Source organism: Lepisma saccharinum, chromosome 29, assembly GCF_977018435.1.
Source record: "Lepisma saccharinum chromosome 29, izLepSacc3.1, whole genome shotgun sequence".
NCBI classification, from domain to species: Eukaryota; Metazoa; Arthropoda; class Insecta; order Zygentoma; family Lepismatidae; genus Lepisma; species Lepisma saccharinum.
Genome location: NC_139257.1, coordinates 15,271,938 through 15,288,707, shown reverse-complemented (window position 1 = coordinate 15,288,707; position 16,770 = coordinate 15,271,938). Strand labels below are relative to the sequence as shown.

Here is a 16,770-nt window from a genome sequence, read left to right as displayed (position 1 = left end):
CGTCAGATCACACGGACACCCATCTGCCCTTCAGGGTATGCAACCTATGACAGTTCATTTTTTTCGTTTTTACGTCATGGTGCACTTCGCTCAGGAAATTTTCTTTGTTTTTTGGTGCCATTCAACACATGCCAATTTTCGTCGATACCAGCTCACGCAGAACGCACACCCACCCCACTCCCGTCAACATCTTCGTTCGCGTCCTTTGGGGAATCCCTTGCGCCGACATTGCGTGATTTTTTGACAAGAGCGTACCCAATTTCTTAGTGGACCGCCCAACACCGACGACTTCTCTCCGCCCGTTTTGCCATTATTTACTTCGGAAAATCATTTTCCCACGTTTTCAAACGTTAATAACTAGGCAACAAAGCAGTTTCCGGAATTTCGTTACATGAACTTTCCACCTTATTTTCACTCGTACAATCACCTCCCAAGCGTTTGTAAACGAACTAACGAAACACCCTGTATATACACACACGCAGAGAGAGAGAGAGAGAGAGAGAGAGAGAGAGAGAGAGAGAGAGAGAATGCATTTGTCACCTACTCGCAGTTTGTGTGGTCGACAAGTCTTAGAAAGTAACCGCGCTTTCCAGAATTCACCAGCGTGCATCAAATTCGGTGAAATATGGCAAGCTTCATGCTGCAGCTAATTGAAAGCTACATTCGGAATGCGCGCGCATATTCACGTTTATTAGGGAAAAATCTCACAGAAAATATTTCATAAATATGATATATTTTCACTTAACGACATCTTATTTTGCATGTGCACTACGAATTTCAGTGGTATTCTTTTGTAAAAATGTTGAATTTGCCAAAAGATGCTTTCCTGCATGTTGCAGCAGAAGACGGACGCATGTTTTCATGCATCAGCATACTTCATTTCGCTTTGCGTGCAAGTGAAGGAGCAGTAGTATTAAAAATATCGACAGTTTATACTTGCAGCCAGTTTTTTCGCCTTCCGTGGAACATTCCGTGCCTACAGAACGCATATCATGAAACAGAACACGTTTCAGTGCAGACGACGCCATTTTGATTCAAATTGATGACGTCATGGTTTCACCTGGTGCAAGTTCTGGTGCGCACCGGTGAAATACGGAAAGCCGAAGCGTGCATCAGCGGTGCACCAGCGCGTCCACCGGTGGATTCTGGAAAGCGCGGTAAGCGAATGACGTGCAGTGGCTAAGGCAGCTTGTAGATCCTGCCACTGCACAGCTGGGATTGGACAAGGTTCACCCGCAAAGATACACATCGTCAACTCTAGCTTGCTTACAACTTTCTATTGTAGTTCGCCCATCACAGTGGAGTTATGCAACACACACACCAGGCAAGATACGCTTTATTTTACTTCGTTTTTCTGCCAATTACAGTGATAAGATGAAAAACGGATGAAAGCACACATGGGCAGCACACAACAGATTATACTGGCTGCGAGTCCATATGCAGACTATACAACTTTTCCGGAATGTCTGGAGTAGCGACGCGCAGAGGCGAAAGCTTGTGAGCGGGGCCAGACTAGGTGGAGAAGGGTGCGATTGGCTAGTCGAGTCGCCCCCTCCCCGGGACTCCTCCCCTCCGCGCGTTCATTGGACGAGACACGCACCCGCAACGTGCGCCCAGGACGAGTTCGCGTTCTCTTACTCCAGACATTCCGGAAAAGGAATATAGTGTACTACGTGGAAGTGAAGTTGACATTTGGGTGACTTCGGCAAGATAACGTTTTACACCCTAGAGCAATGGCAGAAATTAAGGCAATATCATAACGGGTGGTAAATTCCTACCGCCTGCGCCAGGCCGACTGGAAATAACAAAGGAATGTAAAGAGCCGCCAGTCAACACCTTAAATGCACTTGCAAGGATGCGATTATGGCTCCAAGCGCTCGTGTGAGCCTCCGAGAGAAGGAATTCGGAACGGGAATTGAGCCAGTGGGTGCCGCAGTCTGGAGGGCAGCACTTTCCAGCGAGAGCTTTCGCTGCAGCCATCAAACGGCCGTAACCAAAGCGGTTCTATTGTTTCGTGCTTTTTGCAGTTTAAAAAAAAAAGCTGCCACTGCGTACAAGCAATTAACAAGCGCAAATGCCTGAGTCTGATAACGGGAGCTGCAGTGTTCCAGCTAGCGTGGCTGCTGAACTCAAGTGTCTCTCGTTCTTGTAATTAAGTGGCGGATTTATATGCAACTAGCTGATGGCCCGGGTATTTATTTATCCCAATCTTGTATTAGTAAGGAAAATAATAAATTCTAACTATAGTGTAAAATGTAACTAATTTTAAATGTGATCGTGAATATCACCTATTAGCTTAGCGACTCCGAAAGCTATGGATTCGACACTAATCTACGTCATTTGTGGCATTTTATTTTTCACGCCCTCTCACCCTCATTCCGATAGGTTATGAGCTTTAAGCTGAACCGTATTGGGAGTGCCACGAAAACTATGGATTCCATTCGCAACACAGCCTGAATGTTAGACAACCCGAGAAACACAATCGTTGTGCAGGATTGCATAGTCACGGATGTCTGTCTGTGCGGAATTTAATATAGGTCGCTCGCGATTATTTTTACATGTCACCCCTTCCCACCCCACCCCTAGGGGTATCAGGGGTGTCTTACCCCAAAAATATTATTTCCAGATTGCAAGTGATACGTGTACCAAGTTTGGTTGAAATTGCTCCAGGCGTTCGAGAGTTATGCCGGAACAAACATATATCCACACACACATCCATTTTTATATACAGTAAAAACTGCATATCCCGGAACCTCTATAAGAAGGAAACCTGTAAATACGGAAAAAAAGTCCCCAGAACGGACCGATTTTATACCTGAAAATGACCTGCTTAAGGCGGAAACCTCCTTAACGCGGAAACGGAACACCATTTAAAGACCAACGAGATGTTTTTATTCTCAGTAAGAAGGAAATTTCTTCCTATATTTTTTCGCCCGCAAGAAAACAATGCAATACTGTAAGTGGAACACGCCTCTGTTGCCACTCGCTTATCGGTGACATTGTCGATATGCAAGAATGCGCTACAATACTCATAGCTGTTAAGATTCCGTTTCTTTCTTTCATCTCTTACCCTCTTTCTCCACCTTTCTTTGTCTATTTCTCCCCTGTTCTTTCGTCATCTTTCTATTTTTCTTGTTTGCTCTCTTTGTTGCTTTCATTTTCTTCACTTTTATCTCAATCTTTCTTCACCTCTCTTATTCCATCTTTCAATCTTTCTCTTTCCCTCTATGCACATCGCGCTACGACGCCAGAGGTCCCGGGTTCGAAAAGATACATAAGTACGTACTGTACGTTCTTAAAATACTGTAAAAAGTGCACCAACATGTTGTGTGGTCACATAATTGTAATCTCTGCTATGCTTATTGCGACTGTATCGCATTTTTATTCATGTAGGTGCATGCATTAGTACTATACATTATAAGTAATGCGAAATGTAAATCTGTCTTTCCATTATTTCCTGAAGCGCTCTATACTGTATTTAAAGTCAACCCTGTATAAGAAGGAAAACTGTTAAGACGGAAAATTTTGCTCGGAACCATCATGTTCCGGGATAGACAGGTTTTACTGTATATTGATGAGGTACAATTAGTGACGTTAGAGAAGAGGCTCGTTTAATGCTTTCTTTGCTATGTTCATTAACCTGTCGCCTTCATCGACTGCCTCCAAGTTATCCCAGGAATGCGCTGCATTTCATATTGCTACAATACCGAAGTTATACGGGAGGTTAGTCTCATTCGCTTACAGTTTTACTCAGATACTTCTTCGATACACTTGGCGCGGGATAACGGAGGACAAGTTGGTCAGAGTCGAAGTGCGGACTCTGACACGTTATGGACACAGCATACATCTTTATCTAGGATAGGACTCTACAGGCACTTCGGACAGGTATGATAAGTGTGGAGAGAGCATTCTCACTCATCTTTTCCTTCATGGCCGGAGCGGGTCCCTTTTTGCAGTTGGTATGACCCGTAAACCTCTCGCTTTATAATTTCATGCATCCCGGTGACCACTTTGAACCCATGCCGATACTCTCACCGATACAATACTTGAAAATTACAATAATTAAAAAGTTATTCAAATTATCATTAACAATAGTGTGTAAGTATTCCAATCTAATTACATACAGGGTGTCCCACGTAACATGACAAATCGAAATATGGCGAGAAATATGCATCGAACGAAAAATGTTCCATATGAAAGTATAATAGCATTGTAGGGGCAAGTCACGTACGCTACAATGAACGCAACCCGCACCCCGCAAAAAGGGGAACCCCTATTTTTTTATTGCAGATTCGAATTGGACGTCGGAAAATATGTTTTCACACACAACTGGTGCTAAATAAAGATAAACTTCTAATTTTGCATAATTTCCAGGATTTCCACGAAAGCGCCAAAAACACCGAAAAAGTATCGGTAAATAAATTCCAACCGATACTTTCCGATACCGATACATCGGCATCGACTCAGCTCTAGTTTGTACATTTGAAGGCGGGGCTAGTAGTGTGAGATAAATAAAGAGCGACTGCACATTTAGTTCCAACAAAAATATGAATCTAAAATTTAACATGTCTCTCTTATGTTAGTATTATTTTTGGTCACATTACAGGGTGTTTTCCCTCATGGCTTCTCAGCACATGATAATGTGATTTAAGACCCAATTACCACTTTGGGCGAAATGGGAATTTCTGCTTCCCATTTCGCCCAATTCAAGCCTAAAGGGAAAGCTTTCCAACGAAATTTGGGGAAACTGCCTCTTTTATACTACACATCATTTTTTTTCAGGGGGTACAACAAACGAGCCTCCTAAAAAAAAAACACTACTTCAGCTTGAAGTTACCATTTCCCTGCAACGTCTTTGTAATAATTACTATCAATTACTGACTCAAATGAAATTATAATAATATTTAATTATACGTTGACACTCATTTTTCAGTCCCGACTAATCTAGTCCTACAATTATTAAAGAAGAATACCAACTAATGACATATGCATACTAGGAATCGAACCCGGGACCCTTTTATTGAAACGTGACAGCTTTGTTCAATTTTGGAGTGAAAGACCTATAATAACTGGTGGCAAGGCCAGTGAATAGTGATTTCGAGCCATTTATGAGCACAGCTAGATAAATCCAGTTTCTAGGACATGTATGCGATTACACTTGAATTTAATCAGGAGACATTAGCCTACTTCGGAACCTCATTCTTTTGTTTTACAAACGAGTACACCTCAAATTAACTCTGCAATTAGCATGCCAAACAATATCCGTTCGTAACAATATGATAACTTAACAATGGACCCGTTGAAGGTCTTCCTCCATCAGCGATATTATTTTTTAGCGAATTCATTCATTAAAATGTAAATATGAACTTCCCTAGCTCGTTCTTATATTAGTATATTCATCATTCGTCGGGGGTGCAGGGAGGGTGGGTACATTCAGGTGCACATACATTATAAATGTCATTATTGGGTACGAGGAAAGTAGCATGTAGGCTTGTCAACTTTAAGGAGATTAAGGGAGACTTGTTTACAGTTTTCACCCTTTAGATTCAAATATCCTGCAATATAAATGTCCTCAATATCACCCGATTGCTGCTATGTGTACAAAATTAAATCAACTTGATCAAAATAGCCTAACCACAAATTGCAAGTAAATAAATAAGTAAAAAGTAAGTAATACTTTATTTCTCTACTCGAAACTCCGAACTGACCATGATAACACGAACAGTGAAACGACCTTAATTCCACTGTAACATAGAATAGAATAGATAGAAAAGTATCTTTATTTACTACAGAGCGAGGTTCAGCCTTTGGCAGCTCTACCACCTAACTCTGGTAATTAAAAGTTACAGTACATACATTTATAATACATAACATGAAAGAATTTGACATAAATGAAAAAAATAATAAAATTTTAAGAGAATACAATGACAGACACGAATTAAATCTATACAGGGTGGTGTAAAAGTAAGTTGACAGTTGGCATGCCAAGTAGGCAAAGACTGTCAACCTACATTTGCACCACCCTGTATAATTAAGCAAAATTGGGTGGACGAAATAAAGTAGTCTCGAGACTTTGACGCAACAATGCATTTGATTTCGTTTTCTGCAGCTCTTCCATAAACATTTTGTCTGCTGATTGATTCATTAATTTGGTTATTTTACTTCTGCCACATTTGGCTAATCGCCAAGATGAGGTCGAGTAACGAAATGATGAAGGGATACTCACAAAGAACACCCATGTTCAGGCCGGAATTCGAACCCGGGAACCCTGAAGTCGCAGCGCGCTGAGATAACCAGGGGTGCCCACAGGGGGGGATTATGGCGCAGATTGCGCCATCGAAATTTTTGGGGGGAATTTTTTCCATTCAATATAAAATTCAACATTTATATCGTTTTCCAAAATATATATAAACATTTTACACCTTAAATACACCATATTTAATCCATTAGATGAAGAAAAGAAAGTATTTAAGGGTATTATCGAAGGTGACGGGGGGGGGGGGGAGATATTCAACTTTTACATATTAGGCTAAAATTGGCATGTGGTTTCTGGGAGGGGATTCTGAATTAAATTTTGGGAGGACAGTATCCAACTCTAGGTCTTAGATTATGGCGGGTATTTTAGTTAGAGGGGGATTTAGCATTACATTGAGGGGATATCCAATTCTTGTGTATTGTTAATGTCTTAAGACTGTTGCGGAAATTCTGGTGTGGAGACAGAATTAATTTTTTGGAGGAGGCAATATCCACTCTTCAATATCAACAGTAAGTCTAAAATTAATTAAGTAATAAATTTAAAGGGGGATAGAAAGCTCTTGATAAAGTGTTAAATCTTAGATTGTCAAGGGATTTCTGTAGTGGAGAGAGTTCGAACATTACATTTTGGAGACTGTATTTAGCGATATGGTATCCACACGTTTTCGACCCCGAACGTGCCAAAGGAGAAGCTGGAAAAGACTAAGAAAGTATTGGCATCCTATTAAATTAATATTCTTGAAAGCCCGCAAAGAAATGGATGTAAAAATCTTCCTCGCTTTGCTCGCAATATATTGCTAGGATGCATGTTTGGAGCTTTGTTGAAGTGAATGTGAAGTTTTTATACTATAGCTGCATTACAAGACAAGCGATATTCTCGATTATGATGGACGATTTTAGGGATAGTCTTGAGTGATGGACCCCTGTTTAGGGAGGAGGGGCAGATCAAGTATAGTGTACAGTAAAGCTAAGAAAAAGTTACTTTCTGTAGACAAGCTGTTGTAATTAAATACTTTGTGCGGATTACGATATGGTTTGAGGGTGCGAATGATATGATTTGGGGGGATACCTGAATTTTGGCGGGACGCATGACATGATTTTGGGGGGATGCGCCATTGGCCTTGGGGGGATGGGCATCCCTAGAGATAACAACTCCGCCAAGAGGTTGGCTGGTCATGGTGTGAATGTCCCCTCATCAATTTCATCACATCATCACTCCTAACTGTCGCGATTAGCCAAAAGTGGTAGAATAGCGACGTTAATAAAGCCAAATTACGCTAAAACTGCGTACATTCGTGGAGTATCTGTAAGAACACGTATGAAAGCTTGCAATCTGGAAGATGATGACTCGGTCATTTGTTTGGTAAACGCCCGATGGCTTCCGTGGCTGAGGTGAACGTATGACGATAGGGGGAATAAAAGGAGGGGGAGTAAGAGACACGGGGCTTTTTGGAATTCGAGAGAGAAGAAAGTCGACACACGGTGGAGGAGGAATTACGAGGGCAAGTCAAAAAGTATCTACACTTTGCCACAACTTTTCTCAGGTTGGCCGCACTGCCTACAGCTCTTGTGTGCTACAAGGTTGTACTTTTGTGGTCGTGTGGCTGAGGATTGATCTTAATCCCTCCATTTTTCTTTCTTTTGTTACAATGTAAACATGGCCGCCCCACTGGCAGTGTGCACCAAGGAAGAACAGCGATCAGTGATCCGATTTCTCTGGTCTGAAAATGTGTCACGAGGCTGAAATTTATCCCAGGCTTTCAGTACATCTGATGATGTCAGAATAATAGCTTTGCATGATGGGTAACCATCGATTCCGTCGGTTCGTCAGAATCATCTCTTGAGCTTGCTTAATCTTCCTGTCGTTGGTGGAGGTTGATGGGTGTCCTGCTAACGTGTTTCACGCTTGTCCGGCCGTTTTTAAACCTCTCGATCCACTCGTACACAATACTACGCAGTAAAGCGCTGTCCCTGTATTGTACTGAAAGGCTGCGATGAATTTCAACCCCTGATACTGCTTGAGACCAGAGAAATTGAATCACTGATTGTTGTTCTTCCTTGGTGCACACTGCCAGTGGAGCGGCCATGTTTACACTGTAACAAAAGAAAGAAAAATGGAGGGATTAAGATCAAACCTCAGCCACACGACCACAAAATTACATCCATGTAGTACACAAGAGCTGAAGGCAGTGCTGCCAACCTGAGAAAAGTTGTGGCAAAAGTGTAGATACTTTTTGACTTACCCTCGTAGATCTTCGTGCCGAGACGGGGGTAAGCTACCTTTCCCTCATGAAGTCGGTCATTCTCAGTCAGAAGGTATTGGTAAAATGTAATCTCTAGTGTCATTTCCTAAGTCAGGTTTAGTATCTCTGTGCACCTCTCAGGGGGGTTTGTGCTAAGCGAGTGGCGTACCTGAGGGTTAAGTTACGCATTCCAGGATGAAGGCAGAGCGTGGTGCTGATTACAGCATGTCCACAATGGCCGCCGTCTAAAAAGTTTGTCACGAAGGCAGCAGTCCTCACGCACAAGGGACAACTTTATTTACTTGAGAGCCTCTTAAAGACTCCACTTAGCTCTTGATTGGAGTCTCCAGCCTGACAGATTGATAGAGGCTGGAATCCCCCCAAGTGACACAAGGACTGCATCGCTTCCATTTCATTCGGTCGGCGAACCCTGACCCAGTAGTCAAGAGAAGGCGGGACTCGCCACATGACCCAGACAGCCTGGAAAATGACTCCGCGGCGCCAGCAGGCGGGCCTTCCCGACGAGTCGGACTCGCAACCAGGCTCTCATGTCGAAATAGCTCGGCTACAACAAACTAACAACCCAACTGCGGTAAATCACGGGCAACTTGATGCTAATCGTGATCGAAAATTCAGATTTGTGGCTGAGAGACTATTTTCCTTTTTGGGTTTTCTACAAATGTTCGGTTGTGGATATCTCTACTTGGAAAACCACAAAGGGCGCCGACTTCTGCCGGCCCCCCTCCCCTAGAACTAAAAAAAAGGGAAGGGTATATTTTTACCGTTAGTAAACAAACAAAATGTCCGTTGTTTTTGATTGATTGAGTTGGTATTTGAAGTTCGCTTTATGCACAGTAAGGCTAATCTGGCCTGGACCTACAGTTTAAAGGGGGATCCGAACCAGTATGTGCCTCCAACGGGTATAGAACCCGGGACTCCTTAATTACAAGACGACGACGCTACCACTACGCCATCGGAGAGGTCTTATTTCAGTTGTTATGGACTGATTTGATCACGCCCTAAAATTACTATATTTTCCTCTGACAGACAGGCTAGCTGATGTTAAAAATCTAGAGAGACTGTAATGCAAGGTTGTTTCTCACGATACGGTGAAAGTTGTAGGTGTGTCTGATAATTCCATAAAAGTGACAATATACTCCTGAGTGTACAGTCACACGCATTAAAAATGATACACATAGATCCTAAAATACTCGCTTCTTTGGCGATTGACGGACTTTGCTTCTTAGATTTTTAAGTTTTATTTCCCAACGTAAATACTTGCGGTAAATTTGTTAAGGGCATGCGAGACAGTCTAAGCCTGGCATTTCCCTCCGAGTCAGTGTTGGCAACTTAGCTCTCTTGGAGCCAGATCTGGCTCTTTCGTGCACTCGTTTGCCTGTGAACTGGGGCGCCCGCCCCGTGCCTTACTATGATACCATCACTGGTTCCGGCCCACATAGACCAACTTTTGCCATGATTATACATTTTGCACGTGACGTGATATTGTTATATTGGCTGCGTCACCCCATCCCCTCTTATATACCCAGCTACTTTTCTTTTTTTTATATAGCGCCGTGTTGACGTGAAATTGGCATAATATTGTTATCAGGGAATCCTTTATTTTCGATTTCATACGACCATGAGATTGGTGATGACGCCGGATCTACATGGTGAAAACTAAGAATAAATTGTCAATAATTTAGAGTTAACGGTAATAGCAGCGCCCCACCCCTTTCACAACAAACATTACTCTAGGAAGCACTTCGTAAATCTAGCTCCTTGAAAGTCAGTTTTAACTCCATTTAAGGTGAAATTTAGCTCTTTTATGCGCACCAGGTTTGGCAACACTGCCAGGAGGAGGCAAGGAGAAATGCATTGGGAATATGGGAGTATTTTTTGATTTATTATCTTGTTAATATCAAACTTCCGATGGAATAGAAAGTGATATCAACGGGAAGAGGGCAGTTTGAAGAAGTGATTGCCCAGCAGAAAAGTCGAAACTCCCATTTCATTAGCCGTAACTTGATGATGAAGTTGATTCCCCATAAGGAATACATGGGATTCCGAAAATTCGTATTCGTCATATTTTTACAGGTAGTATCTAGCTTAATGGTCATCTTTGAAAAACGCTTCAACCTGCCACATGTGAAGAAATTCACTCTCTCTTGTATCCCCACGTTTTTCTTCAGTAGCATTCAACATTCTGACGATATTAAAATAAATGCACACATGGTGTGTAACTGTATCTCCTCGCCTTAAGCCTTGAATTTACTGTATTGTTAAACCATCGCCTCAGATTTAGGCCACACACATCATGCAAAGAAGCGCGTATTTCAGGATCCTTATTTTTATTGCGGATGAAGGTACACAGCCTAATTTTAGTTCGCACGCATATCTTTCACCCTTCTTGAAAAGGACCACAAAATGGAGAACGAGATTTCTGAAATGTTGTGGAAATATTTTTACGAATAACGAACAGGAATTCCATAATTCCGGATGTAACATTTTGAAACTCTGGCCTTGTGTATCCTCCAGACTAAGCATATGAAATCTTTCATTTCACTTTACAAAATTAGTATTTTTTCAATCAAATATTTGGGATTAGGCTGCAATAATTCTCTGTATATTGATAAAAGTTACACTGTTACGGATGTAAATTTGAAAACACATTGATATACAAAAAACGATAAAAGATCAAGCTCCTATAAATTGGACAGTGAAATATCAGTTTTCCTTATTTCAGTACAACTAAAATGTTTCGAATGTAACTTTTTTACGTTACTGACATAACTTTTCTGCTGACATCATCACAGCAGTACGAAAAATTTACCTATAAAATGTGTATCAAATAGTTTCAAAACAAGCATATTTTCAGTCCTATGTAACACGACTGTCTTAAATTCGACATGTCGCTTTCATTTAATTTATTTGTCCATCACAGGAGCGAAGTCGATTTATGTTGAACATAATATACACAAATGTTGACAATAATGTTAATGTTAATACATAAAATAATGTTAAAAAATATAATAGTGTAACAACATGTTATAAATACAGTTAAAACTCATCTACCGTCAATCAACTAAAGTATAAAGTTTGACAGAATTTTGCACCTAATGACATTATCTGATTCGAAAAATTGTCCAAATCACGCACTAGGAATAACTCATTAAACGATTCCTGAACTCTTGCTACGGGAGAGGTTTTGTGTACGTTGAACCTTGAGAATGGATTGTATGACAATTGGCGTATAACTGCAGAAGGGAGGGGTCACGACGAAGTTAGTCCCAGGCCCCCACATATATAAATCCGCCATCTTGCGCCGCGTCTTCACACCCTCAAGATATTCTCCGAAGGCAAACAAGGGGGACGTTTGCAGCCTCGTCATCTAGCCACCCTTCCAAATATATAACGAACGTGGAATCCCCATGACTACACGCACCCTGAAATCTGGCAAGAGAGGAGGACCACTATTTTTAACCCGACGCGGACCCCTTCGGAAGGGAAATGTTCCGGAAGAAATCAAGGCCCGCGACGCTCCATCAACCCACGGAGGAGCCCTGTGTAAATATGCTCCCTCCCCTCCCCCCAAGGCAATGAAATTCTTTCTCGCACAGACCTTACGGGGGAATGAAATTCTTTCTCGCACAGACCTTACCTCTTCTGACTCAAGCGATTTCCCAAACGGCGTCGTTACAGGGGGAGGCTGCGAGAAGATGGCTGAACACGCAGGTACAGCCGGAGAAGTGGCGCTGGGACAGCAACAGGTAAAATTTGTCTTTGCCAAGGGCACACAATGTTTATTGGACATTATCCATTGTCAATCTTTTTAGCTTACTGCATATTCTTCTCTTGGACAAATTTATCCTTGTCGGTGAGGCACTCCCCCCCCCCCCAAGCCTGCTCGTTGACACAGTGGTAGAGTAGCGTCTCCGCCTTGTAATAAAGTGGTCCCAGTGGAGGCAAATAGTGGTTCGGATCCCACTTTAAACCTGTAGGTCCAGTCCCGATTAGCCTTTCTGTGCATAAAGTGAACATAAACAGTCAATCAACCAACACACCTGCTAATATGCTACCAGTGGACTCAGCGATAGCGCCTTGTAATATAGGAACATGACGGAGAGGGAAAAGCTGAGAACACTGTCGATCTTGGAAGTATGAGAATGGCAAGCCATATTGCAGACGGGTGAACAGTGTTCTAGAATGGGGGAAACGAATGTTTTCAAGTAAGTGGAAAGTGATTTCGGGTTACTGAGCTCTGATGTTCTGCTTGTGAACAGCGAAGAACCAACATCCAAATCCTACTGGACCACTTGCATTCCAATTAAGGAAAGCGCGGAAGAGCGCTGTCTCCGGATGATCTTTTATGGATGTCTGCTGCGCCACTCGTAAACCTCTCTAAAATAGAACTCCGAAGCACAAAAAGAGAAACAAAAGAGAAGCACAAAAAACAAGTAGGAAGGCTCCACCCCTCCGCACGCCCACCGGCGGCAACGCAAGAAAACGCCCCAAGTTGGTGCGTAAGTAACGACGGCTACAATTGTACGTCACGGCTCGATTCCGTCTCAAGATCAGCCGCAGACTGGAAACTGACATGGGTATAACTGATCGCACTCATCCCAATCACCTTTTTGGTCAAGCCCTGACCTTCGTGTTCTAACGTCAAGCCTTTGTTGTTAGGCTTGTGAGGTTTAGTTCTCCTAGCATAAATACATTGGAATTTCTGCCTCACGTCAGGAGACGAACGGCAGCATAATACCTTTTTAGTCAAGCCCAGAAAACAGCAGTGTATTTATGCTAAGAGATATAAAAGCTAACAACGAAAGCAATCCACACTTACGTCAAAAGACGAAGGGCGGGGCTTGACCACAAAGGTGTTCGAGAAGTGTGCGATAAGTGAGTCAGCTTCCTCAACCGCCAGCTGTTCTTCGGATTAACAGCCAGTAACCAGATGTTCGTTTAGTTTTAACCTCCCAAACTAGGTTTTGAGAAGCCTGTTTAAAGTTTATTTTCTGTTCACATCAAGATCCTACCACACTCAGTCGCAGCTCTGGAAACAGTCATCGCTGGAAGAATGCTACAGTCCTGCATCTCTCAGTTTATCTCCAAGGGGCTGCGATAACTCTGGTATAAGCGATTTACCGATATCCCTTTCACCCATTTGTTTCCAAGAGTGCATCTGAAATCACACATATTTTCAACTTAAAACCTTCGAAACCCAACGAAGCTTGGTTCACAAAGTATGCTCCTACCAACAGGCACGTATCTAGAATTAAATTTCGGGGGAGTCCGAACCAAGTGTGTCACATATAATAATAATAATAATAATATCGCTTATAACTAAACAACATATTAAATTAATAATTGATTGATTTGCTCTTTTAAGTCCACATTATGCACAGGAAGGCTAATCGAGACTGGACCTACAGTTTAAAGTGGGATCCGAACCACTGTGCCATGTGCCTCCACCGGGTATCGAACCCGGGACCCCTTGATTACAAGGCAACGACGAGGGAAATTAATAAATATTATTATTGTTGTTATTATTGTATGAACAGATAAAGAAAGGCATGCATTCTTTAACTAGCTTAACATTTGTATAAAAACAATTGTCCAACCAAAGAACTTAAGTCACGACGCCAAGCACCATCGATTGGTCTCCCAGCAACCCAGATCTAATTCCTTACGATTTTTATGTGGGGTCACAGGTTTTCCTCGTATCGTCGATCACCCTATAGACGCAAAAGCGATAAAGGGATGTGGGTATTTCGAAAGTCAAGATCACGAGACAAGACGACATTTAACGGAAAATTAAACTTTGATGCTTCGACCTTGAACTTTGACTTGACCTAATTAACGCTAATGCTGTGAGAAAAAAAAAAGAGAAACACTCACCGCAGCCAGTGTATCCAACTCCCCGAGCAGCTCGTTCAGCCTCCGCTCCGGGTCATCCTCGTTCTCGGAGTCATTCTCCGCCTCGCTCGTCGAGTGGTACGAGGAATCCTCGTACTCCGCCATGGCAGGGGGGAAGGGGGGCGACCGCACGCCTCCGCTGGGCCTGGAAGAAATTAGAAGAGAACGTGACATCACTCGGAAAGTGGGAAAATGTCCGCGCTTATTGATCTAACAACAGCCTTTACTCACCTTGCAACCCATGGCGCGAAAGTTACTTTCCTGAAATGTAATGCCGTTTTCAACAGCCATAACTGTTCCGCAACTCTCGTAAGAATATACAGAAGATTATAAAGCAACATGATTATAATAATACTTTACAAGTATAGAGATAATGCCATTTACGGTTCTTTTGTCCAAACACAAAGAAAAGAGTCTTGATTTATAGTAGTTAGAAATTTACGGTTGGTTTGTGTCCAAGACCAAATGCTATGGAATGTAATCGTCCATAATCTTTGGCCGGAACCTGCATGGTTTTTTATGTTTATGCATTTCAAGGTTTTTTTTTCTTCCTTTTTTGAACATCCATGCCAAACCTAAAGCGATTGAACCCATTATTTTTGCTATAAAATGGCGCCCGAACTGGGAGGCTGGACGTTTGGTCACCACAGGGCAGATGTTTTCAAATTTACCTCTCCATTCGAAAAACCGCTATGATATTCCAAAATCGAAAAAATTACATCAGCTTAGAATTTCTTCCAGAGCGTTCGTGTACATTTTTGTGTGTTTTGCTTTCGCTGATGTCTAGTTTTTTTCAATAGTTTTGTGATTACATAAGTCTATTGAACTATTGATGATTTATAGATAGCGGCGAAAGAAAACCACACGAAAATTCACGTCAATGCTCTAGAAGCAATTCTAAGCGTATGTAATTTTTCATATTTTGGAATATCATAGCGGGTTATTGAAAGAACACGAAAATTTGAAAACATCTGCCCTGGTGGCGGCCAAAAGTCCAGCTGAGCCTTAATGATATAATATACTAGAAAGTGATATTTTAACACACAAACACACACGTATGCGACCTTTTGTATTGCATAATTCGCTCACTGGTGGACAGGGACGTAGCCAGAGGGAGGTTTCTGGGGGCTGAAGCGCCCCCCCGGCCAAAATCCTACAAATATCTAATTTAAATTGTGCATAGTGGGAATTAATTGTTTTAAGTTACTGAAAAAGAAGATTTAACGAGCGAAAATAGCGGCGATGGGACTATATGCCTTGATCAGTGCCAGTTCAATTAAAATCCCCTTGGTTTGCCTTGGCCATCATAGGACTGTTGCAAAATGTTCAATACGAAGCCCATATTTCATTTACTATTGCATTACATGCATGACATTACGTTACTCTACAGTGCCATCAGCACACATCGCCTTGGAAAAAAATTATTCAAATCCTATAAAACACGAACCTTATAAATATTGTATATGCCATGTCTATTCAATCTACGAGGGACGTCAAATGAAAACCTTCATTTCTTTTTTTGTTTCTTATCTAGTAGGTTTTTGCACGTAAAGTTGCACAAGTTTACTGCATTTTAGCATAGACCCATTGCTGATCCACATATATTTTTAAGTCTCAAGAAGAAGAATGTTTGGAATCTATGTGCAGCCACTTATGAGCCACCGCGATGGCATTTCCACCCATCTGCGTGCGGACTGAGGTCATTGTCGAACTTTCTCTATTTGTTGATTGATTTGGCGTTTTAAGTACAACTTTATGCACAGTAAGGCTAATCGGGACTGGATCTACAGTTTAAAGTGTGATCCGAACCACTATGTGCCTCCACCGAGTACCGATCCCGGGGCCCCTTGATTACAAGGCGACGACGCTGCCACTGCGCCATCGGGGAGGCACCTTCCCAGGGTTCCTACACAAAATCATGCAATTTTTTCCATGATATTTCCAGGACTTTTCAAGGATTTTCTACAATTGCTCCAGGACAAGTGTACAAAGCAACCATGGCAAAATACACATCATTACATATTTTATTTTATTAAAACAAAAAGTTTTACGTTTTCTTAATGCAGGCTCCCAACTCCCCAACACCTGCTCCTTTCCACACATTTCATTTCTTAGTATAATGAAGGTTATTTAATTTTTACAATAATACAAAAAATACAAAAGTAGAAAAAATAAACACAAGTATATATAAGTTTATAAAAAAATACCATTTTGTATTACAAATAAACAAGAATAATATCTTTAGAAAACTTGGAATATTTAGGATAGCAAACCCTTTTTTTTTAAACCATTATTATTATCATCATATTTTCTACCTCTGAGCGATACAAAATAATACAAAAACTTAAAAATGACTACA

At 41.7% G+C, this 16,770-nt stretch overlaps 1 protein-coding gene across 1 annotated transcript in view; it reads right to left on the bottom strand.

The window, feature by feature from the left end:
- LOC145981531 (uncharacterized) overlaps window positions 1-16,770 on the bottom strand; it is a 230,463-nt gene that overhangs the window by 158,870 nt on the left and 54,823 nt on the right. The window contains exon 2 of the mRNA XM_083114833.1: window positions 14,394-14,556. Within this exon, the coding sequence (XP_082970959.1) occupies window positions 14,394-14,516 (123 nt within the window). The 5' untranslated portion in view covers window positions 14,517-14,556. The remainder of the gene's footprint in view (window positions 1-14,393; window positions 14,557-16,770) is intronic.